This window comes from Polypterus senegalus, chromosome 18, assembly GCF_016835505.1.
Source record: "Polypterus senegalus isolate Bchr_013 chromosome 18, ASM1683550v1, whole genome shotgun sequence".
NCBI classification, from domain to species: domain Eukaryota; kingdom Metazoa; phylum Chordata; class Cladistia; order Polypteriformes; family Polypteridae; genus Polypterus; species Polypterus senegalus.
The window spans coordinates 86,440,769-86,466,781 of record NC_053171.1 but is presented as its reverse complement, the minus strand read 5'-3'; the positions used below and the strand labels follow the sequence as shown (position 1 = coordinate 86,466,781).

Genomic DNA, 26,013 nt, shown 5'->3' with positions numbered 1-26,013 from the left:
TCCGGGCGCCACCCAAAGTCTTCCCCCCGGCACTTCCTGGTGTGGCGGAAGTGCCGGGCTCCCGGGATAATTAGGCACCGGGGCGCCGCCTGGCGGTGGCCACGGGTCCCTACAGGGCTGGGCTTCCAAGCCCTGTACCCGTGGTCCCCTACACAACCAAGACGGACGCCCCCTCGCGGTCTGGAGGAGGCACAAGCCCTCCTCTCCTCCTCCTGGGCGTCCCGGCCGGGGACCACAGTGGGAAATTTAGCAACTCCAGCCAATCAAATCATCATCCATTTTCTGCTTGAAGGTGGGTTCAAGGCATCAGTTCTCTCAATCTTGCGCTACCTGTTGCCAGCAGAGTGACACTATCTTTTAATTATTTGTTAACTACCTGTCTTATGTGCTTAATGACCAGAATTTTACCTAGTTGTCAGATATTGTATGGTCAAACTGAGGAACAGCAAACAAGTAAAGCAGCTTCACTATTTTAATGCCAAATGCAATGCTTAATCCATTTCACTTTTGCTTTTTTTTTTCTAAGCTTGATTTTAAGCCATCAACAACTTTAATGCTCATTTTAAAAATGAACATTACTTTTGATATGTTTTTCAGTTGCCGTGGTTTACTATATTTATTTGTATATTTTTCATAGTTATTTGAACGTTACTCCCTACAATGGCAAAGAAGAATGAATTAAAGTACCTTGAACCAAGAAAAAGTTATTAATGCATATAAAAATCAACTTGTTCAAACAAATATTGGACCATGAGCTACAACTCTGAATTAAAGATAATGCTTACCTTTGTCCAGGGGCAGCTTTGCAGAGCTCTGTAAAATACACCCCTGCTTCTCTCTTTATTACCTTGCACTACCTGTTAATTTGGGGGTAAAAAAAAAATTGAAGAATTAAAAAAAAATGTCCATTATCCCTGGCTTTAACAGTTTTTATATCTAAAACCAAATGTGGCATGTGAAAATGAACCTTTTCATATATTCTTGTTAATCTACGTTGGGTGAAATGATCTATTCTTGCCCAAATACTTACAGAAGGTTGAAATAGCAATATTGCAAATGCAAGTACAGCATCCAGTTAGCAAGTATGTCTACTTAACAGACTTACCCTGAAACTATTTATAAAAAATGTGCTAAGTATGTGCTTAATACAAATCTGGGAGGGTTACTGCTCATAACAAAAACTTAAAAATGACTAAACAACCTTCAGAGTTTATAAGTATGTTCTTCATTATACAGTTTGTGAGTTTATTGCTTTATTTTTTTTTTTTTAACTTGGCTCACAGGTGTATCAGATGAAAGTTCATACTAAATAAATTCTATTGCCTGACGGCTGAAATAAATTTAAAAACCTACTTAAAATATGGAACATGAAAAATGAAGCAGAGTGAAGAACATGTGGTATTTTGCCAATGTAAAACAATGGCATCTGTCAGTCTGAGGCATATATTCTTTACTTTTCTATAAAGCAGGTCAAAAATTCTCCGACTAACATGTTATGTTGTAAGAATGGTCTGATCTGGCTTAGAGTAAATACTAACTTTATCTGTTTAAAGCAACAAAGGCAACTCTTCTACACTTATTTGAAAAGAAAAAAAAAACATTCAAGGGAAAGTTGTTGTCTCCTACCATGAAGGAAAGGTACATTCTCCACATCAAGGGGCAGTGCGCACCATTCTCACTACAAACAGCATGTTCAAACAGCACTCTTATTCTATTGCTCAGCCCATTTTCTGGAACGGTTAAGTAAATGACACTATCACCAACCCTGAGCAAGAGAAGAAAAACACAGTGGAAGACTAGATTAAAGTATTCATCTGGTAAAAATGAGGAATAATTAGTAATATTTTGAAGTTTATTAAATGCTACAACTGTCTAAAATACAACATATTTTAAAAAACAACATTAGCTATATTTACTTCTTCATAATTAAAATTCCTTATTTTACCTTTGCACGTGATCAATCATTTCTTTTCTCTTTTGCTCTGCAAAGACAGCAAAGAGGTAGGGTGTAATATACTTTGTGTGTTTTGCCACATTATCAAAAAACCTCCTGGATCTGCTTGCATTGTGGTACTTATTTTCAACCTCTACATACAACTTCCAGAGTCTGTGATTTCCAGGAAACAATTTCAAAGCATCTATGAGCATTTCTCGAAGAGTTTTTAATGGGAAATTGCTGATCTTCATATGGTATCTTAGATGTAAGGCACGCATCAATGTGAGCTTTTCCATCTCACTGGGTTGAGTCCATTTGTTGGGTGAGATTTCCACACTTAGCTGGCTGGGAACATGTGAGAGAACTTCTAAAGCATGTGCAAAGATTTTATCAGATGCTTCCAGACCCACGGTTATATACTGAAACAAAGCAAAGCAACCAATTAAGCTGGTGAGCATGTCAGGTCTAAAATCAGACGAAGAAGTAGATGTGTTCTGGGAACTAATTTTTGTCAAACTACTAAGAACAGCATGCTCATAAACCTTTCGAGATTTAAGGATTGCAACAGGAGCAACTTGTCCATTATAGGTTACATAGGGACCACCATCTGTTAACTTGGTTAAAATATGAAGTGCCTGGCTAGTGACTCCAATGACATCACCTTCTGATGCTTCCACTTCTAACTGAGCATATAATAAGCACAGACTACACAAATCTGTGTCCTCAAGACCCCGACTTATTGCCATTGTAATTGATGTATCAAAGACTTTGCGTGCCTCTTCTTTATTGCCAAGTAACCATTCCAAATGAGCATATTCCTTCCAAAGAGCCAAGTTATTCCGATTTTCAGATTCCTTTAGTAGGTTTTTTGCTAGTTTTTTGATTTTTTTTCCCTGAGATTTTAATTGCTTCTTATTTTGCTTCTGAAGATGCTGAATTATCTGAATAATATAAAACAAAGGAAAATATTAAATACCATCAAGAATGGCATAGACAAAGCTCTGTACAGTTTCATAAATAACAAAAAAAATTAGTGAGTTCAAAATTCAGAAAAACAAAAGATAAAAACGCACTGTGCTGTATATCAATGCATTCATTCATTTTCTGAATCTCCTTTTCCCATTTCATGATCACAGAGAACCCAAAGCTTATCTCAGCAGCACAGGGAATAAGTCAGGAAAACCCATGGATGGGATCATTTACATTACATCACATCACCATTACACACTACAATTTCAAGCATACTACCTCACCTCATTGGAGTTTCTTATTTACCCAATATACATGTTGGCAGAAAGAGAAGAAACCTGAACATCTGGAGAAAAAAACTATGTGGACAGAGTAAGAGTGGGCTTGCTACACACAGAGGATGAATGAGAAAATCTAATTCAGATCAACAGGAAGGACAGAAATGTTGAACCCGGAGTATAACAGTGTGTATTTGTCCAGGGTATATTCAGGCATTGTTCTTGTGACACAAAATGTTTTAACACATTTTGGAAGAAAAACAGATCTGTTTTCTATTTACACTTTAATTATATATATATATATATATATATATATATACAGTATATACACTATATATATACATATACATACAGTATATACACTAGGGGTTAGCCCCGCCGCCAACTCCCCAGCCTGTGGTACGCGCCAGCTACTTTGCTTCTCTGTCGCTCGAATTGTGAAGAGGGGGGCTGAAAACACCCCAAGGAGACATGGTCGCTCCTCCGAAACCCCTTCTTAAGCGGTGTTACAATGGGGAACAAATAGTTTTTTTTTGTTTTTTTTTTTACCTCCTCTTTGCTCGATCTGCTGTGCCTCATGATCTGCATCTTGTGTGGCGCTTACAACATTTAAACGCCTGCATAGCAGCTATCCTACTCTTCATCTTTTATTGCCGGCCCCAGGCGTGGTTAAATCTCTTGGCACAAAGCCTTGTCTCACGGGACGCGAGTTCTTGATATTTTTTAGTTTAGAATTTAAACACGGAATAAGAATCTGAAAATCTAACGACATCACATTAAAGTTCGACAAATCTGAAAAGAATGACACCAAACATATATATGTAGGTTTTAAAATAAGCCAATTTAAAGCGTGACAAAAAACGTGACATAAAAATGTCACATAAAATTGTTAGACTTTTAGGCTTAGGATTTTATATGTAGAGAACAGATTATTAACTACTTGCATTTCAAAAAACTATTTTGTATCTGTTTTCCAGTATGTTTAATATTTTGTGGACTACAAAAATACTGTGGGAGATAACTAATATGTCTGCTGCATGTAACTTACCAACCAATAATAACAGAAGACACAGGTACTTTTTTTTTTTTTTTTAATACAAACTCTGTGCAGCTGTAAACAATACGTAACATTTTGAGGATGTGCAGTACATGGAATAACTGAATATTCTGAGCCTCACTGCAGTTTTAATGAGGGAAACAAGCAACATGGTGAGAATGCCATTCTTGTAGATTTAACTGATAGCGAACCTCAAAAGTACAAATTATACATCAACATCCTAATGCCTCCAAAAAAGGACCGCACAGATAAGGATGTGTAAATGTATGTAAATGGGACATTTTTCCAGCTTGACTGTAGACATAGTTTTCTGTAGCCTTTCTGAAGGGTTGTTTCCCAATGCTGTATACTGATTCCAATCTTTTTTAGACTAAGTGAAACATTCAGCTTGTTCATTTTTCCGTGTGTGCTTTCGAACACTTCTAGCTGCAAATATATTGTACCAGCATTTTCAAATAACCTCAATAATTCTAAAGTGGAATTTAATGGATAATTAAGTCCCACACAAATACTAAGAGATGAGCAGGGAAGCGGAAAATAGAAACAGATTTATCCCTGATCTTCCTGAAAGACTGTAAAAGCTACCAAGACTGATAGGCAAGAAAAGATATGTGTTGTGTAACATTTTAGTACATTTGGAGACTTAACAATTTGAAGGTTGGAGAATTTTTTAATTTTCTAGTTACTTCATCAAAAAGTTAGTGATCATATTTTGTTTATCAACTATTTTTGTAACGACGAGTCATATTTGAAAATGATGATGATAAGTTCAAATATCATGCAGGTGAAAACAAAGCCCAAGTAGGTTTGTGGGGGTTTAAATACTGAGCGCAGATTCCAAGTCAAGTAATGAAATAATTGTATCAATTGATGCCCTGCTGTTAGTTGGTTGTGGTCATATTTCTTAAACATAAAATAAAAAAATACCTTATTTATTTTTAAAATCTCTGTTGAAGTCACAATTAGGCTGCATCCACTGTGCTTTGCTAATAAATTATAGTGTCAGAGAAATATTTTATCATTATAATGTGCAGATAATGCAGCCACGAGGTTGTTTTCAGTGCAACAGAAATCCTGAGAACACATTCATTCACTGCATGCCACCCAACATGGCTAGGGAGCTCTCTTGCTCTTTTATTTATTTATGGATAATTAAATTTTTTACTTTTATAATATGAAACTTACTAGCTACGATTTAAAGAGCTGGAAAATTGAGCTGCTATGACTGAGATTAATGCAGCCGCATGCGCCAATTCAACAGGCAGCATATCAAGCAGAAGCCTTTGAAGCCAATAAAAACTCTGCATGTATGTCAGTGCTTTGTTATCAGGAGTGGCTATTGCATGAGTAAAAGATGAAAATATACAAAATATTAAAATTGCATAAACATTTCTAAAAGGAAATTTGAAATGGTAAATAAAAAAATCAATAATTTAAGCCATAAAAATATTTCTTTTTAGGCAGATGAAACTGAAAGCTCACTGAAGCTTTTAAAATTTCAGAATTTGTACAGTGTGCCATATTCAAGATTTCTAAAAGAAACATCAACATTTATTGAAGGAGTCTTTTTTCCTAATATGGACAAAAGTGACAATGACAGCATATTGTATGCCTCACATTATATTTAAACGCACCTAAAAAACTGATCTCAAACACAAAGAGATTACAGCTATTTTCTTCCCATGGTTAATGTACATTAAATATTCAATGATTTATCTATGAATTATGAGTAAAAATAACATACCTTGTATTTCTCATATTGCAGCCAATAAAGTGACAAAAGTGACTTCTCCTTCTTAGGAAACAAGGGGAGAGCTTGGAGGAAAACATTATGAACAAACTGCTCTCCAAATTTATGGTGACTGATTTCTTGCTTTACACTGTTAAATGTATGTATGTCTCCAACACACCCAATGCCATTACACTGTGTTTCCATAGAAGTCAAAGGACTGTTTTCCTCCAGTCCACAGCCAACTGCCGACATCTCATCCAACAGTATACTCCAGTATGGACTGCAAAAATTAGAGCACAATGGAAGGCCCATGAACTGCAAAAAGGAAATTACCATCTGAAAAACAAGGTCTGGTTTTGATATCCTTATCATCGAAGGTCCGATGTCATCAAACAAAACCTGTAAAAATAGAAAAGCCATTTAAAATGTTTAAATTAAACAGGCAATATCCCAAAACTAGACACAAATTCAAAACACTCTCTGAAATATGATCTACTGCATTACTGTCAGCGAAGTGGAGAATATGTTTAGGCAATAGGATAGAGCTATTGCTTTTTTAAGAAAAACCTGTAACTCCACTGGACTTAAATGTTGTCAATAACATGAGTTATCATAATTAAAAGAAATATTTTTCCTTTTTTTTTCTTTGTTTTTTGAGGGTGTACATTTATTTATCATAATGCTATCTGCTTATGATTCTCACTCAGAATGCTTTAAAGTTCTTGCATAACTAAGGAGGGCTATAGCAAAGACTATCTGTCAAGATCAATTTTTTTTTTTATCCCCAAATATGACACTGACTTGGTCATGGGAATTACAACTAAGCAGTACAAACAAAAGCAAATAAAAATATACAGTAATACAAATAGAAAATTCCACCTTTCTGCCAAGTTTATTTTTGGCATATAATTTAGATTTGGCTGCGAGGACTTTCTACATATTACATCTTTGCCAACTCAACAATATAATCGTGGCAAACTCTACACTCATTTACTATGTGAGCATGTTAACTTAAATATAGAAAATATTCTAAAAGACAAAAACATATCCAAGACTGGTGACAACCATTGCAGAGCACACTCAAAAACATACCAATAACTCACTGATGCAACTCATGTGGTGTTATTACTCATCCCAATATATTGTATATGCCTTTAGCACACTGGATGAAACCGCAGTAGCACAATGTATAAAAACACAAACACACATACAAATGCATTAAGAGCTCTAAAGAAAGCAGTATAATTTAAAAGTAGCAAAAGTGGGAAGTGCGTAAGAACAGGCACGCTAGGCATCCCTTTACTATTCTGATGCATTATCATGGAGAAACTGGAGCAGACTCAAGACAGAAGTATTTATGCCAAGAATGCAGAGAATTAGTATAATCTATAGTTAAATTCAGGAAATTACTTTCAGAATATTTTAAAAGATAAGCATTACTAGTCATGAGTTACTTAATTAACTGAAACAGACTGTCTCTATATATTTCAGACTATGAGTTATGTACATATAAGCTTTATATGTCAGACTACAAAGGATAGGATGTGTTTGTTTCTTCATAAGGCAGTTATATTTCATCTATATATTAACCATACTACTAGATGAATAAGCATGTATAAGGGCTCTAAGAGTAAATACTTGCTTGTCTTTCAGGGTCCTCACAATCCTCTTCAGTCTGTCCCTTTAATTTATCAGGTTTCCATGGCAACCAATGTTTAACTTCACGTGAACATTCCACATTAAGCCAGATTTTCCACTTTGGCCATGTCTTATCTTTTAGTTCATTATCATCATCGTCATCACCACTAGCATCTTCATCAGCTACAGTTATCACATAATTGGAGAAAAATAGAAGAAATACACATTATGAATATGCTTAATAAAATAAATCCTCTATAATCTCTAGCATTAAACAGCCAGTCAAACCATACAGAAAGGATCAAACACTGGCTAACATATTAAAGAAAGTTGTACTGTCACAAAGTTTTGGAAGTTTAGATCAAAAGCAATATACACTGAATCGTGGGTTCCTTTAATTTATTCCATGCAGCACTGATGTTTATAGGCTGAAAATTTATGTGGCCCATGCAATGAACTGAACTAACATTTTAAGTACTGTATAGATAAGATCAGGTGAAAAGAAATAATATAGTGAACTATATGTTCTGTCCGTAGGGGATCTCTTTACTAAGATGCACAAGCTTTTAAACTGACTAAGACACGCCATGTTATTAATGTCATGTTTGCTTTTACTTCTGTTGTATTCCTTTAAATATTTGTGAAGTGTTCCAAGCATTTGAAAAGTGCTATATAAATAAAATGTATTATCATTACTATTATTACTACAACAAAGTACCATGAGTTCAGATTTGATTACTGGCCTGGTCAGCGTCTCTATGGAGTGTGCATGTTTTCCCTATGTGACTGCGTGTACTGCATAACTACAGATATTGAATTATAGCTGGATATTAGAAGTCTTTTGGGCTTAATTTTAGTTAACAAGTTTGTTATGATTAACAACTCTTAATTACCTATATTAGATTTAAATAGCTGCATAAAGGTTTTAATTGTTGCCTGTTTTCTTAACCAGCTGTTACTTAATAATGAGATGCAAATAACAAAGGAATCACCAGCTCTTCAGCTAACATGCTTCCATTTAAACTCATGTATATTCATCATGAAGTATCTGTATTAATAGAATGTTTGAAATAAATAAAAGAGAAGGGAAAGACCAAGGTGTACAAATCTGATCTGGACCACAAAACATATGGATAATGTTCTAAGAAAACAAAAAACACTATAATGTGATAAAGATTTAAGATTAAATGCATATTCATTAACTGATACAGTAAGCCTGGATTTGAATTACAAAACTGGTTAGAATAAAAACCTGCTCCTTCTGCGGACCTACAAGACTGGAGTTAAGTACACTTGCTCTAGAGTTTAACCTATACACAAAGCTGACCTACGTGCACTACTGTACACTGTATAAAAAAAATAAAAATGTTGAATTAATGGTAACAAACTGGCAGCTGTGATTGCCAGACTTTTACCGTAAAAAAGAAAGTGACAATAACTTTGGTCTACCGTATAACTTTATAATAAATAACTTTTTTCTTTACAACACATTACAATTGAAGTGAAGGTTTAACCATAACCTAAAATCCATGCACTGTAATAAACATGCCAGTTACTCAACCATTACAAATTGTTGTCAGGATCAAATACCAGTACACAGTCTGCATCAGCAAAGTAACAACAAGTAATAGCAAACATGTTGTATCATTTAATTATATACATTGAAAAGAATTCAATGTTTAAGGAAGTTATGGCACATTGTTTGGTGGAGAAGTATAGTCTGCTTTTGTGGTGTATGGTGCCCTATAGGTGTGCCAGCTTATTGAATATAACCCACCATAAATCAGCTTCCATAACCTCAAAAAACCTTTAACACTCAGGGAAAAATAAGTTGGCTAACTAAGTTTTTTTCCCCCTACTGTGCAAAGGTATGTGGTTCACAAGGAATAATATGGTAAAAAGGGGCATTTCCTTATTCAAATATCATAACTTCGGTGTTACTATAACAATGCTTTACTGTTTTACATTTTACAGTTTTTGACCTTTGCTATTTAACAGTTTTACACTGTCAAATTAACAGCGATTTTTTTCATTGTATCCATAATTTATCAGTAAACGTGGCATGTAACATATTCTGAAAGTAGAAAAATATTGATTTTAAAGAACTTGGCTGTAAAAAATAATGAAATGTATTGTTTAAGATACACAGGTAATTTTCAGTAGAACATAAGGTAACTCCTCTTTTTCAGAAAAGGTATTTCACTTTCACCATTTACAGTATTTTTACCGTAAAATTTACTGACATTTTTTACAGTGTAGCTGTTAATTATATTCCATCAGCACATACTGTATTAAGATGCTCACACTGATGTACTAAAATAGACTCATCAAAAGTAAATAATTCTATTATTCTTTACTCCTCCATTTTAAGCAGTTGCTATTACAGTCGACCCTTGATATACGACAAGCCTGACATGCGAACAACTTGGTTTACGACCAAAATTTTTGTTTTGAATTACAATCAATGTCGAGTTGCGACCAGAATGCGGTCACGTGTATCCGCTTGTGCAATTGTAGACAAACAGCCGAGAGCGTTCATAAGCGTCAGTCGGAGCTCAATGTGGACATAACTGCAATCAAGCGTATGCGATAACTTGCAATGAGTCTTTTACAGCGCTCTGGAGGAATTTTGGCCCACTCATCTTTGCAGAATTGTTGTAATTCAGCTTTATTTGAGGGTTTTCTAGCATGAACCGCCTTTTTAAAGTCATGCCATAGCATCTCCATTGGATTCAGGTCAGGACTTTCACTAGGCCACTCCAAAGTCTTCATTTTGTTTTTCTTCAGCCATTCAGAGGTGGATTTGCTGGTGTGTTTTGGGTCATTGTCCTGTTGCAGCATCCAAGATCGCTTCAGCTTGAGTTGACAAACAGATGGCCGGACATTCTCCTTCAGGATTTTTTGGTAGACAGTAGAATTCATGGTTCCATCTATCACAGCAACCCTTCCAGGTCCTGAAGCAGCAAAACAACCCCAGACCATCACACTACCACCACCATATTTTACTGTTGGTATGATGTTCTTTTTCTGAAATGCTGTGTTCCTTTTACGCCAGATGTAACAGGACATTTGCCTTCCAAAAAGTTCAACTTTTGTCTCATCAGTCCACAAGGTATTTTCCCAAAAGTCTTGGCAATCATTGAGATGTTTCTTAGCAAAATTGAAACGAACCCTAATGTTCTTTTTGCTTAACAGTGGTTTGCGTCTTGGAAATCTGCCATGCAGGCCGTTTTTGCCCAGTCTCTTTCTTATGGTGGAGTCGTGAATGCTGACCTTAATTGAGGCAAGTGAGGCCTGCAGTTCTTTAGACGTTGTCCTGGGGTCTTTGTGACCTCTCGGATGAGTCGTCTCTGAGCTCTTGGGGTAATTTTGGTCGGCCACTCCTGGGAAGGTTCACCACTGTTCCATGTTTTTGCCATTTGTGGATAATGGCTCTCACTGTGGTTCGCTGGAGTCCCAAAGCTTTAGAAATGGCTTTATAACCTTTACCAGACTGATAGATCTCAATTACTTCTGTTCTCATTTGTTCCTGAATTTCTTTGGATCTTGGCATGATGTCTAGCTTTTGAGGTGCTTTTGGTCTACTTCTCTGTGTCAGGCAGCTCCTATTTAAGTGATTTCTTGATTGAAACAGGTGTGGCAGTAATCAGGCCTGGGGTGGCTACGAAATTGAACTCAGGTGTGATACACCACAGTTAGGTGATTTTTTAACAAGGGGGCAATTACTTTTTCACACAGGGCCATGTAGGTTTGGATTTTTTTCTCCCTAAATAATAAAAACCATCATTTAAAAACTGCATTTTGTGTTTACTTGTGTTATATTTGACTAATGGTTAAATGTGTTTGATGATCAGAAACATTTTGTGTGATAAACATGCAAAAGAATAAGAAATCAGGAAGGGGCAAATAGTTTTTCACACCACTGTAATTTCAGTCAGTCAAGTGATTTATATAATTTATTTCGATAATTGCTATCAAAATGGCCCCAAAAAAGCAAGAAAAGAAGCTAAGCAAGGAAGAGAAGGTAACGAAGGTAAAGAAAGTGATCACAATCGAAATATGAGAATGGCGTTCGTGTGACCGATCTCGCCAATATGTACATCATGTTGAAATCCACCATCTCGAAAATTTTACAAAGAAAAGATTTGTATAAGGAAGCTAGTGTTGCTAAAGGTGTTACTCAAATCTTATGGAAGGGAGCTCTCCTTCCAAACAATAACCATCTTTCATTTCATTCTCTTCCTCCTCCTTTCCTGCAAGCCAAAGATGTCAACTTAAATGATGAGTACAGTATGAAATAGTTTTTTCTGGTAGGCTAGGCACTTTTTATAACTTTTTGGTTAGTACATTAGAAAAATGATTGGTGTTTCTGGTAAATTATGCACATTATACAATCCTTTTTTATTATGAAAAGGTTAAGTAAGTGTTGCTGTGGGAGGTTCGGAACGCATTATGGGTATTTCGACTATTTCTTATGGGAAAAATAGTCTTGACTTACAACCAGCCTTTGAGAACGATTCGAGTTCGTAAGTCAAGGGTTCACTGTACTTACAAAGTAAAACAAAAATGGCACTGCAGTCTATTCCAATAGTACGTTCATAAAATTGCTAACGTTTTTTCTGAAATTTAAAAAAAAAAAATCAACAGAAGTAAAAAAAAAAAGACACTATACCTGTTTCATTTGGAATAATCCACCCACCCCTTTCTTGCTGGTGCATCCATGCATGCCATCCTCTAGCACCTGTTTCTCCAAAGCGAGGCTCTCCACTATCCCAAAATGGTTCAAAAAACTCAACCTGTTTAAAGCAAAACAAGAACAAAATGAAAAATTACTGTTTCAATGTGATATAATGCATATAATACAAAAACATCGCCCTGTTAAGAAAACTCCATCAAAGACTAAAGTACTGAGAAAGAAAAAAAAAGAATTAGGATGCATATTTCACTCTTCGCCCTCAGAAATAACATTCCTTAAACACACTTCATCCAATTAAGGGTCCCAGTTACATTGAGAGTAAGACAGAAACCCACCCTGGAGAGACAGCCACTCCTTCATAGGGCCCACTAATACAAACACCACAAATAATAGCTAAATAACTGTAAGAGATGCGGATACCTTTAAAAGTGGAGGTAGAGTAGCTAGAGAATCACCCATGCAGACATGGGGAGAACTTGCAAACTCAGGACTTAAGTACAGGATATTGGATGTATGACAGCTTCAAACAATGATTTTCAAGTGTGCTACATAGACATACACTGTCACCTCATTCCTTATATAACAAAATCCTCCTTGCTCTCCTAAAAACATGACTTTATTTTAAAAAAAGTAAGTTATTACCTTGGCCAAATGGCCACTCAAAATTGCTTGGCCATTGATATTAATGAAAGACTCAGGCACAATGTTGTGATTGTGTAAGGAATCTTAGACCACTTTATCACCATCATGTTCGAATGTAGATCAACAACATTTTGAGCAATCTCTTCATATGTGCCCCAGAACTGCTGCTCAGAGGACAAAAAAAATTAACTTCAGGACAGTGTCATTACCCTCCTAAGATCAATACCTGTCAACAAGGACATATTACTTGATGGCGATCTGAATGGGCACTTGGAGCTGGCTAAGGAATACTACATGCAATACCATGGCGGACATGGACTCAGCACCCAGAAAGACAACAGTCACAGAAAATTAGACTGAGCAGTTGGCCACAACCTAATTGTGGTCAATACGTTCTACAAAAAGCAAACATCACACCTCGTCATGTGCACCAGTGGAGTACGCTCGACCCAGATCAACAACTGCCTTGTCCAACGTCAGGACAACAAGTTGATGATGGATACCAAAGTGATCCTATTAGACAATGTCACCCCACAACACCGCTATTTTGTCCTCGACTTAAAGCTTAAGCTTGATAAGCTAGAAATATCACAAATGACTGGGGCAGAGTTGATTAAATGTTGGAAGTTCCAGGAAATTAAAGGACAAATTGAGGATGTACTTAGGTAGATCCAGGTGGATCTTGAACAACCATTTGAAGACCTCTGGACGGACATTATGAGGCAGACTGATGACTTAGCCACCAAGGCCCTGGAAAAAGCAAAGCTGGGCAGGCGGTTGGTTCATCAACAAGCAAGCATGGTGGGAGGAAGTACAAGCGGCAATCAAAGAGAAGAAAATGTGCTAGACGATGACCACCAGCATTATAAGGCACTTAAACCAGCAGAGAAATTGACTGTGGCTGATGTAAAAGCCAAGCACTACGAGGAACTGTACCATCAGATGGACAAGCTCGGAGGTGCCAATAAAATTCGCCTCGCCAGTTCATGCCACCAATTCACACAAGATATTGGTGAAAGCAAAATCATCAAGTCCTCCAATACCCAGCTGTGATCCTGAAGTGCTGGTGTGAATACGTCTGTAATGAAGAATTAGCCCACCTACTGTTACAAGAAGCCAAACCTGTCGAAGCCCCTGCCCCTCGAATAACCATCAAAGAAGTGAAACATGCAGTACAGAGAACAAAGAAGGGGAAAGTAACTGGGCCTGATGATGTGACAAAAGAGGTGTGGAAGATTTTTGGCGGGAATGGCGCCAACCTACTTACAATGCTCTTCAATTGAATCATAGAAGAAGTAAAGGTAGCCAAAGTCTGAACCACCAGCATCACGATCCCAATCTGGAAAGGCATGTACAAACTACTGCCCAATCCATCTGTTGTGCCATACCATAACAATCATCAAGTGAGTATTGAACAGACGGATACGGAATATGCCTCCATAACTCCTGATCAGTGTGGGTTTGTCAGTGGCCGGGGTATGATGGATGCAACACATGGTGTCCAACTTCTATGGAGAAGCGACAGGAGAAAGAATGCACTGCTGCACATGGCTTTTCTCGACATGGAGAAGGCCTTTGACCAAGTTCCCCAAGACCTTAAAGGGCAAGAAGCCCTTCAGTCACACAACATCTCAGAGTCCTACGTCAGATGGACCCACCTGCTCTATGATCAAGCCAGAAGCAATGTCTCGTACCCAGTCGAACTATAGCTGTCTTAAATGAAATAGCAAGTGACAAGGTTCAGCACAGGCCACAGCACGAGAGTCACATAGCGCAAACTATCATTCACTAAGAGATGACTGATCTTTAGAATATGATACTGGATTAGAGAACTATTGAGCGCTTTGAACAGTGAGAAACCTGCTATATAAATGTAAAGAATTACTAATATTATAAATATTATTATTATTATTATGCAATAATAGCAAAAAGAAAAAAAGGATTATGACAGAGCCAAGTAATTAAACACCAGTAATGGGAAGAACACAAGCTTTGGGCCTCATTAATCTGAATGCAAGTGAGAAACAGTGAGCTTTTTTAATGAAGTTTCTGAGAAGTAACAAAACAAAACAGAAGGTTAATGTTAATAAATGCACACATTATCTCATGAATGCCTGGAAGGAAAAAAGTGTGTTCATTACAGGTCATGCTATGCAAGATCACAAACCTAATGCTAAACCAAACAGGATATTTAATATGGAAGAGTAGGAACTGAAGCAGAAATAAATGACCCCTGATAATAATAAATTAACTCTGGAATACTATTTACAGTAGTGAATAGACTTATTTTATTGAATAGAAACATTTTACAGCTCATGATAAGGTTATGCACACCCACAAATACTTCTAGTTTCTAAATCTACTTCTTCCGTCATGTAAAAACATACAATCCAAAGTTTGTCACTTATGCAAACTCCACAGAGGGAGGACCCAGGACACAAATCCTGGACTCCTTACTGAGAGGTAGCAGCACTACCACTGTTACCACCAAGCAATCCATTAAATAAATAATGATAATTTATATTCTTGGAACTGACTGTAGCAATTTTAAAATATACATTATATGCAATAATATGAATCAATGCTACAGTAGAAATTTTGTTTAGGAAACACATTGGAAATCATACATTTGACTTGAGTTACTTTTTCAGTTCACAATAGCAATAAAACAGTAAGGACGTTTTAGTCTTAAATTTTATTCTAAACAAAAAGATGCTTAGATAAGAAAAAAGCATCTATTGACAATAAGACTGTTAAGCATTCTGTATTTTGGTGAACTCCTTGATAGTGTCTAAGTAATGTAAAACCCTTAGCCAGAAGGATGAATATTTCATTTCTAAAATCAATTTTACCTTCCAAATACATTTAATCAAAGATCTTCCAAGCAATAAAGAAACACATTAATGCCAAAGTCAATGCCCAGAGCTATTTTCTTTTTTTTTCTTTTTTTTAACTGCAGGTCAAATAGAGCAAGCTGTTAATAAAACTTGGATGTTTTTCCAGGGCTGCTACAGTCACAAAGTATAAATCAATGTATAATCTACAACTAAATGACCTCCTTGTTTAATTAGACTTTTATTTGTAAATTTTGAGCACACATTATTCTTACCTTATTAATAAGGGAGATATAAATGTTTCACATAACAGTTCACATCAATTTGACTTTGACCAAATAGTGTAAAATGCTAGACATAACTGACATTTTATTATAAAGTGCAGAAGAGAGTTGCACTGTGTTACAGTAGATTACATTTACCTTTGGCCAATCAACCTGAGAATCATATTGACTTAGTTTACTTTTCTCTAAAAAGTAAATTATTCACCACAATTATGTCATGTGAAATGCTACAAAAATCCTTCTATATAAAAGCGGTCGGGATTGTCCTTCCGTCTCGTGAGTGCTACGCAGGCTTGGAGTTTCACACACGCCCCGTCCATTTTGCAATGCACGATGGGATTTGTAGTTTCGTTTTTCCAGGTAAAAGATGATTTTCTACTCCAGACTGTGCGATATCTTCTTCTTCTTTCTTACTATATAAAAGCGGTCGGGACTGTCTTTCCGTCCCGTGAGTGGACAGCGTAGCGGTATTCCGCTTATCACATACTTACTACTTGCAGCTTGCGATACAAGCAACATGATTTGAGCAAAGTTCTGGTGCTCCCATTGTTCCCTTGCTTTTGTGCGCAATGCGCTGGAAAAATAGACAAAATTATGTCTCTGGAAATAATTAATGTTGATGGAGTACAAATGCCTCACCGCGTAGTAAATATCAGGGAGGATCAAAAAGGTGACCTCAATATAGAAAAAAAGTTTAAATTTCATCACAAAAATAACAGAAACTATAAGTATTAAAGTAATACCCCTCAAATGCAATATAACCAAATGAATGAGTTTGTATAAAATATCAAATTGATCTACATATTGAATTGCCTTAAGAAGTGGTCAACTTAAAAGTCGGTTGCCTTAAAAGGCGGGTCAGCCTAGCATAATACAATAATTTGAAAACCTGCAGTGGGCTGGCACCATGCCCAGGGTTTGTTTCCTGCCTTGCACCCTCTGTGTTGGCTGGGATTGGCTCCAGCAGACCCCCGTGACCCTGTAGTTAGGATATAGTGGGCTGGATAATGGATGGATGGATGAATTATTTGAAAACAGTACATTTCACAATAATTAATAGTATAGGATTAATGTATATAACCAAGAAAAAAAATCTGATGAAAACTTAACTTACAGGCATTAACTGTTCACTAGTCTTAAATTTTCAAAACTACACTTCAAAAGTTTCTAAAAAATGAGAAAATAGTTTGAAGGCCAGAACGTATATCATACTGCAGTGAAAAATACACAAGTAAACTAGATGTGGGATCTGAAACTATGAAAATAATGTATCAAATCCAGTTTGTCACAAAGAAACTACTACAAAATAGTTACTGACATTTTAACACTGTCTCAGCAAATATACAAAGACATGGAAAATTTCTTAAAAGAATAAAATTACCTGCTGTTTGGTTGGCAGATCCTTTACACTGTCTGGTTTAAAAAATGTAAATTCAATCATAGCCTGAAAAAGGGAAATAACTCTTTCAGAATGTCCGGCTTGTCGAAGAAAGTGGCATTGCTGAAGAAATATTGCTAAAAAAAAACAAACAAAAAACAAAATCTCCTTAAAGTTTATACCATGGCTTAAACAATACAATGAAGTGTTAAAGTAATTGTATCAAGATACAAAACAGATTCTTTTTTTTTTTTTTTTTAATTTATTTTTAAATTAAGAACTAGGCTTTGGTGAAGGCATTTGAAAAGATTCTGCTGAATGTCCACTGAATGTAGCATAATACACACATACTATATATATATATATATATATATATATATATATTTGTATGGTATTCTGTAACAAGATAAAAACTTGCAATTTGAAGTTCTGTGCGCAGTGAAATCATATCCTAGCTAAAAAGAAACAAAAACTACTCTTGTTTTCAAATAAAAAAGCTTCACATGGTAATCCACTTGTCAAATGGGGTTTTTACGACTTATGTGGATAATTACTATGGGAAAATATGAATATTATTTGGACAATATATTTTTGCATACAAAAGTCACAATTTCTTTTTGCTCTCCTTGGACACATACATCTGAGATAGCTGTTATATCATTGCATTCTTCTGAGCCTGCAAAAATCACTGCTGCTGACTAGATGTCGGTTGTAATTAATAAAACTATTTCATAAACACACAAAAAGTGATCAGGATGTTTACAGCCTGAACCTGAAAGACACGTTCTACAGTACATAAGTGGCTAAAGGTCAGCTCCTATTCTGTCTCCCTTTCTTTCTACCAGTTTAACGGCCATTTTCCGAATTGACTCAAGTGGGCCAGTAGGCCCCTAAAAAAAGGAATATAGGAAAAAAGATTTTATACCCAGATGCCCTTCTTGATGCCAACTTACTTTAGCAAACATTTATAATATGCAGATTAGATGATGACCCAATGAGATGATGGTGATCCTATTTTAATTCTTTTTAAGTCTTCATGGGGTGACAAACTGGGTCAAAAGAAACAATGCTGCCTCTTCACCTCAAAGATCCTGTCCTTTGTGGCCCTAAATTATCCGCTCTCATATGCCAAACATATCAGATCATCCACACCCCCAACCAATATCCAATTATCAAAGAAAAAAATACCTCTTAAACATCTATATAACATCAACCCTTGATTTCTCTATGATATAAATCAATTAATTTATTAATTACCTAGTTAAGAAAATTATTAAATACATCAAAGGGAATGGTTATGCACATTGTATTCAGGATAGAAGAGAGAATTCAGGTCTTCCTCACACAACAGCATCACAGAAAAGAGAACAAAGGCACCAGCAATATGCTTGTTTACATAAGTGCATTCACAAGACACTACTTTCAAAAAATTTTAAGTGAAATATGCCTAATGGCAAAAAACTGATATCAAATCTGTAGTATAAAAAAACAAGATCCATTTATTTTCAATTAAAGTCCCAAACCCCAGGTCCCCACTTCACAGGTCAGGTGTCCTATTGAATAATAGCTCATTACTTTGACTACAATACTGCTTCACATAACATCAATATAGCAGAGCACGGATGGAAAGAGTCATAAAACTGACGATTAGTTATACATTTCCTACATATACACCACCAGATACTCTCCTCCACTCATGATACTGTTTTTCTTGCAGGCAACGTTTAGCAGCAACGTCAGTGTTGAAACAAGTTAAATTCAGCTTTAGCTCTTCTCTGTTGAAATCTGTCATTATTTCCTTTATTAAAGTTGTTAATCTGAGCCTCGAGCTTTGTTTACAGCACATAAATCTTGAAGGTAGACGAAAGGCAAGCTTAAATCATGACCAATGAATGAGGAAAAAGATGAGTCTTCAATTCCAAAGCTCAATCTTGTTTCAGCATGTTTCACTGCTTGTTTCTTAGCCATCATTACAAATAATGCAAGGTGATTAACAAATTCATTTTTGGGTAGAGCATTATGTTAAGGGGAAAGTCAGAAATGCTCTTTCCATTTTAAAAAATGTCTGCTATTATTTTTTAAGGGAGAAAACAGGCACACTCTAACTCATAAATAGGCAACATCATCAAGTATTCTCCTCATGATCCATTTGCAGTACTTGGTAAACGTGCTTATTGAAAAAATATTAAAGTGCTTCTCAAACAGCATCATAAGAGTGATGATTTTTTTTCTTTATTTATTTTGGAAGAGCAGCATGACATTTTAAAATAAAACACTTTATTGACATTCACTTGTGGCATATTCTTATAGTATATGCCTTTCGACCCTAAGTTTTTTTGTTGTTAGTAGACAAGTATTGAATGATGTGTTTCTGCAATTCATTTGAATAAATGTGAATAGAAACCTAACAGCTCTATACTTTCTTTTAAGGAAAGTTTTTGTATACTGCAGATTAAAGTGGTTTATCAGGCTTCTGTCAAAGAAGAAACGGATCCGATAGCAAAAGATATCCCAATTTATTAAGCGGAAAACTGATACGCTGTTTATTTAAACAACAATCCTATTTGGATATTATCCTAATGAAAAAAGAGGTTACTTTTTAATGACTTCAAATAAACCAACAGAAACGTGTTGAGATTTCCATTAATGCTCATTTTAAATTCAACTGAACTATTACATTAGTACTAGTAATATAAAATTCAAAACTAATATTTACTTTGTTTAGATAGACATACCTAGTAATGCTTCTTCTGTATCTGGTAATGCAGGATGTGACACCATGCAACCGTCATGAACTGCTGCAAGCGTCTTGAGGCATTTTCCATATATGCTATTCACTTTTGACACAGTAAAGGTGCTGAACTGACTTTGACAGAACAGCAAATATTTCTTCCATAATTCTGTGTTATTTGGGTGTAAGAAGACAAGCTTCTGCCACTCTTTGAGCAAAGCAGATGGTTCCCATAATTCCTTGAAAAGCTCCAGTCTGGCTAACTTGAGCTCCACACTGCTTGGGTTGCTCTCAATAGCTCGATCCAACATAGAGATTTTCTTCTCAATAATGAACTTTAGGGATTTCTTCCGCCCTTCTAAGTCACTCTCTGCAGCACAGAATGGACTAGGTCCATCATCAGTTTATCCTGTTAAATTGAAAGGATTGTAAAACAAATAAAAAATTATTACAATCATTTAAATGTAGCATATTTTAAGCATAATGTTAAGTTAAATTGTTCCTGAAAAGCTTGTCAACTTGCAAAACATTGTAATTCGCCAAATGTAAAAATTTAAAACTTTATAATTTAGTATAGACTAAAACAGTGTTTTTCCAAATTCGGGTCCTAGGGGACCCCAGTGGCTGCAGGTTTTGTTCCAACCAGCTTCTGTTTTTAATTGAACTCCTGGGCTAATTAAGTGAACTGATATTTCCCAAGTTCTGTGTTTAGGGAACAATATAGAAATTAGAAAACTAAGTTTGCTATATATATATATATATATATATATATATATATATATATATATATATATATATATATATATATATATATAATATAAATGTACCAAGCAGTTATATAGGAATAATGTATTTTTTTTCTTTTTAACAGTATTTTCATCTGGATTTCTATTCTACTTTTCAAGGTGTTCTAATTGTTTAATTAATCCATTATTTGCTAACTAGTGGGGTTGACTCTAAAGTAGCTGCAGCCTTTGATTATTTAGTGTTGTTTGCCTGGGTGTCTGCTCTGCTCGTTTTAAATTGTCATTATTAAGATACAACAAACGGGGAAAACTGCACAGATAAAGGGCAAAGTATAATGAAATCAACAAAAGAGAGTTAAGCATTTCAATCTATAGTAAAAGCCAGAAATATTTATAAATGTCTTATAAATGTAAAAATCATGCTGCTATGCTTTTCTGAATGTCAAATAAAAGAAAAAAAAAAATCCAGCTAATTAAGGAGCTCAGTGCTGTCAGGTGTTGTCACTGATTAGTAATCTGGTTGGAACAAAAACCTGCAGCCACAGTGGGGCCACAGGACCGAGGTTGGGAAACACTGGACTAAAACATTTGCAAAAAAGAACTTATCAAAAACTGCTACATATTCAATCAAGTACAAAGAAAAAAATCTTCACTTAGGTTGAAACCTTCGTAGGTGTAGAAAACCTAAAATCTTCTAACCTGCATCTCCTCTTTCCAATACAGTGACGACAACTGCATTCATATAGTTTCAGTATACACATTATCATGGCTGAATTAACTGAACAAATGCCTACCATGGAGCCAAATAAAGCTTATAAGTATAGGTTACTGAGATGTGACATTTATTAAAAACAAATATTCAGAAAAATCCAATGCATTAGTATTTTCTTTGAATGAGTAGTGACAATACAACTTCAGATTTCATGCATACAATGAAGACACCCAAATGAATACACATTAAAAAAAACAACACACTCCAATGAACAATACCCATTAACAAGTTCAACACACTTGTTGCCTTCATGAAATCAGCACTTAAATTAAGCAGTTTTCCTTCAAATTATTGCTACACGCGTGCTTTCTACAGGATATGCAATAATGCAATTCAGAAAGGTTAGCTTCTTCTTAAACACTGTCAAAGTATCCCATCAGTGGTTGTTGCTGTATGTGGCAGAAACTTTTGGGTCAAATTGATATACTGCTGGTAATATCTCTTGTCTTGATTACTGCAAATCCTTCACTTCAATGGTTCTTTCTTCAAGTTAAAAATGAAAACTCTGCTTCTAACTTATAAAGCTGCATATCCTCTCTCTGGCTCACTATCACTTAGTATTTTCAGCCGACTAATTATTCAGCAGAAGCGTTTTAACAAACAGTACTGGGGCTTCTTCATCCCTAATGGGAATACAGCTTTAAAATGCTTCACTGTGACTGTCACTGCCCTTTTTATCTTTATCTAAGTTAAACACTTTCTTTGTTTTTAGTAATTTAGGTGTGTATTTGAGAGGGGTGGTTGTTGTTTGTTATAATATTTATTATTTGCAGTATGTATTTACTTATTGAGCCTCTCTAAATATCTACATTTTCCATCTTGGGATAAGTACTAAACTAGCATCCAAAATACTTGGTTAAACCTACGGTGTCTATAAAAAGTATTCACCCCCTTATAAGTTTTCACATTTTATTGATGCACCACAGTGAATGACAGTTGAATTAATTTGGCTAATAAGACACAGAGTAACAGAAAACAGATATCAATAAAAGGTGAAAATTTAAATGCAAATCTCATTCTAGCTTTGCTATACCAATTGTAAACAGTAATCCATTTTCAGTCTGTCATTCTATATCTGTTCTTCCAGAAATAACTGTGTGAAATCAGCTTTACAATGTTTATTGTACAAAAGCTTTGCTAGTTTAAATGCATTTCAACAGAGCTATTATCTCTTTTGTAACGCAAAAAAAATTTTTTACTTTTATTTTCAGTGCTTTATTTCAATTTTATTCAATTATTATTTTTATTTAATTACTCACTTGTTTAATTAGACTTTTATTTTCTTCTTCTTCTTCTTACTATATAAAAGCGGTCGGGACTGTCTTTCCGTCCGTGAGTGGACAGCGTAGCGTATTCCGCTTATCACAGACTTACTACTTGCAGCTTGCGATGCAGGCGACATGATTTGAGCAAAGTTCTGGTGCTCCCATCGTTCCTTGCTTTTGTGCGCAATGCGCTGGAAAAATAGACAAAATTATGTCTCTGGAAATAATTAATGTTGATGGAGTACAAATGCCTCACCGCGTAGTAAATATCAGGGAGGATCAAAAAGGTGACCTCAATATAGAAAAAAAGTTTAAATTTCATCACAAAAATAACAGAAACTATAAGTATTAAAGTAATACCCCTCAAATGCAATATAACCAAATGAATGAGTTTGTATAAAATATCAAATTGATCTACATATTGAATTGCCTTAAGAAGTGGTCAACTTAAAATCGGTGCCTTAAAAGGCGGTCAGCCTAGCATAATACAATAATTTGAAAACCTGCGGTGAGCTGGCACCATGCCCAGGGTTTGTTTCCTGCCTTGCACCCTGTGTTGGCTGGGATTGGCTCCAGCAGACCCCCGTGACCCTGTAGTTAGGATATAGTGGGCTGGATAATGGATGGATGGATGAATTATTTGAAAACAGTACATTTCACAATAATTAATAGTATAGGATTAATGTATATAACCAAGAAAAAAAATCTGATGAAAACTTAACTTACAGGCATTAACTGTTCACTAGTCTTAAATTTTCAAAACTACACTTCAAAAGTTTCTAAAAAATGAGAAAATAGTTTGAAGGCCAGAACGTATATCATACTGCAGTGAAAAATACACAAGTAAACTAGATGTGGGATCTGAAACTATGAAAATAATGTATCAAATCCAGTTTGTCACAAAGAAACTACTACAAAATAGTTACTGACATTTTTAACACTGTCTCAGCAAATATACAAAGACATGGAAAATTTCTTAAAAGAATAAAATTACCTGCTGTTTGGTTGGCAGATCCTTTACACTGTCTGGTTTAAAAAATGTAAATTCAATCATAGCCTGAAAAGGGAAATAACTCTTTCAGAATGTCCGGCTTGTCGAAGAAAGTGGCATTGCTGAAGAAATATTGCTAAAAAAAAACAAACAAAAAACAAAATCTCCTTAAAGTTTATACCATGGCTTAAACAATACAATGAAGTGTTAAAGTAATTGTATCAAGATACAAAACAGATTCTTTTTTTTTTTTTTAATTTATTTTTAAATTAAGAACTAGGCTTTGGTGAAGGCATTTGAAAAGATTCTGCTGAATGTCCACTGAATGTAGCATAATACACACATACTATATACACTGCTCACAAAAATTAAAGGAACACTTTAAAGAAACACATTAGATACATCAGATCTCAATATGAAGTTGGATATCTATACAAATAATGACAGGGCAATGTCTTAGGAACAAAAGGATGCCAAGTCTTTTAATGGAAATAAAAGTTTTCTGCCTACAGAGGGCTCAATTGTGTAGACACCCTAAAATCAGAGTGAAATGAAGATGTGGCAGGCTAGTCCATTTTTCAAAACTTAATTTCTGCTACTCAAAATGCTTTTCAGTATCTTGTGTGGCCCCACGAGCTTGTATGCATGCTTGACAACGTCGGGCATGCTCCTAATGAGACGACGGATGGTGTCTTGTGGCATTTCCTCCCAGATCTGTATGAGGGCATCCCTGAGCTGTTGTACAGTCTGAGGAGCAACCTGGCGCCTAATGGACCGAAACATAATGTCCCACAGATGTTCTATTGGGTTTAAGTCAGGGGATCGTGAAGGCCATTCAATTGTTTCAATTCCTTCATCCTCCAGGTACTGCCTGCATACTCTTGCCACATGAGGCCGGGCATTGTCGTGCATTAGGAGGAAACCAGGACCTACTGCACCAGCGTAGGGTCTGACAATGGGTCCAAGGATTTCATCCTGATACCTAATGGCAGTCAAGATGCCGCTGTCTAGCCTGTAGAGGTCTGTGAGTCGCTCCATGGATATGCCTCCAAGATCATCACTGACCCACCACCAAACCAGTCATGCTAAACGATGTTACAGGCAGCATAATATTCTCCACGGCTTCTCCTGACCCTTTCCGCCTTTCACAAATACTCAGGGTGAACCTGCTTTCATCTGTTAAAAGCACGGGATGCCAGTGGTGGACCTGACAATTCTGGTATTCTATGGCAAATGCCAATTGAGCTCCCTGGTGCTGTGCAGTGAGCACAGGCGCAGTAGACATTTGGGCCCTCAGGCAACCCTCATGAAGTCTGTTTCTGATTGTTTGGTCAGAGACATTCACACCAGTGGCCTGCTGGAGGTCATTTTGTAGGGCTCTGGCAGTGCTCATCCTGTTCCTCCTTGCCCAAAGGAGCAGATACTGGTCCTGCTGATGGGTTATGGACCTTCTATGGCCCTCTCCAGCTCTCCTAGAGTAACTGCTTGTCTCCTAGAATCTCCTCCATGCCCTTGAGACTGTGCAGGAGACACAGCAAACCTTCTGGCAATGACACGTATTGATGTGCCATCCTGGAGAAGTTGGACTACCTGTGCAACCTCTGTAGGGTCCAGGTATCGCCTCATGCTACCAGTAGTGACACTGACTGTAGCCAAATGCAAAACTAGTGAAGAAACAGTCAGAAAAGATGAGGAGGGAAAAATGTCAGTGGCCTCCACCTGTTAAACCATTCCTGTTTTGGGGTCATCTCATTGTTGCCCCTCTAGTGCATCTGTTGTTAATTTCATTAACACCACAGCAGCTGAAACTGATTAACAACCCCTCTGCTACTTAACTGACCAGATTAATATCCCATAAGTTTCATTGACTTTATGCTATACTCTGATTAAAAGTGTTCCTTTAATTCTTTTGAGCTGTATATATATATATATATATATATATATATATATATATATATATATATATATATATATATATATATATATTTGTATGGTATTCTGTAACAAGATAAAAACTTGCAATTTGAAGTTCTGTGCGCAGTGAAATCATATCCTAGCTAAAAA

At 35.9% G+C, this 26,013-nt stretch overlaps 1 protein-coding gene across 1 annotated transcript in view; it reads right to left on the bottom strand.

Moving 5' to 3' along the window:
• Nucleotides 1-26,013, bottom strand: part of nrde2 (NRDE-2, necessary for RNA interference, domain containing) — a 64,500-nt gene that overhangs the window by 8,607 nt on the left and 29,880 nt on the right. Inside the window, exons 7-13 of the mRNA XM_039741070.1 lie at nucleotides 17,448-17,581; nucleotides 12,283-12,406; nucleotides 7,615-7,793; nucleotides 5,985-6,371; nucleotides 1,946-2,877; nucleotides 1,627-1,765; nucleotides 786-857 (exon numbers count right to left, since the gene is read on the bottom strand). Coding sequence (XP_039597004.1) covers nucleotides 786-857; nucleotides 1,627-1,765; nucleotides 1,946-2,877; nucleotides 5,985-6,371; nucleotides 7,615-7,793; nucleotides 12,283-12,406; nucleotides 17,448-17,581 — 1,967 coding nt within the window. The remainder of the gene's footprint in view (nucleotides 1-785; nucleotides 858-1,626; nucleotides 1,766-1,945; nucleotides 2,878-5,984; nucleotides 6,372-7,614; nucleotides 7,794-12,282; nucleotides 12,407-17,447; nucleotides 17,582-26,013) is intronic.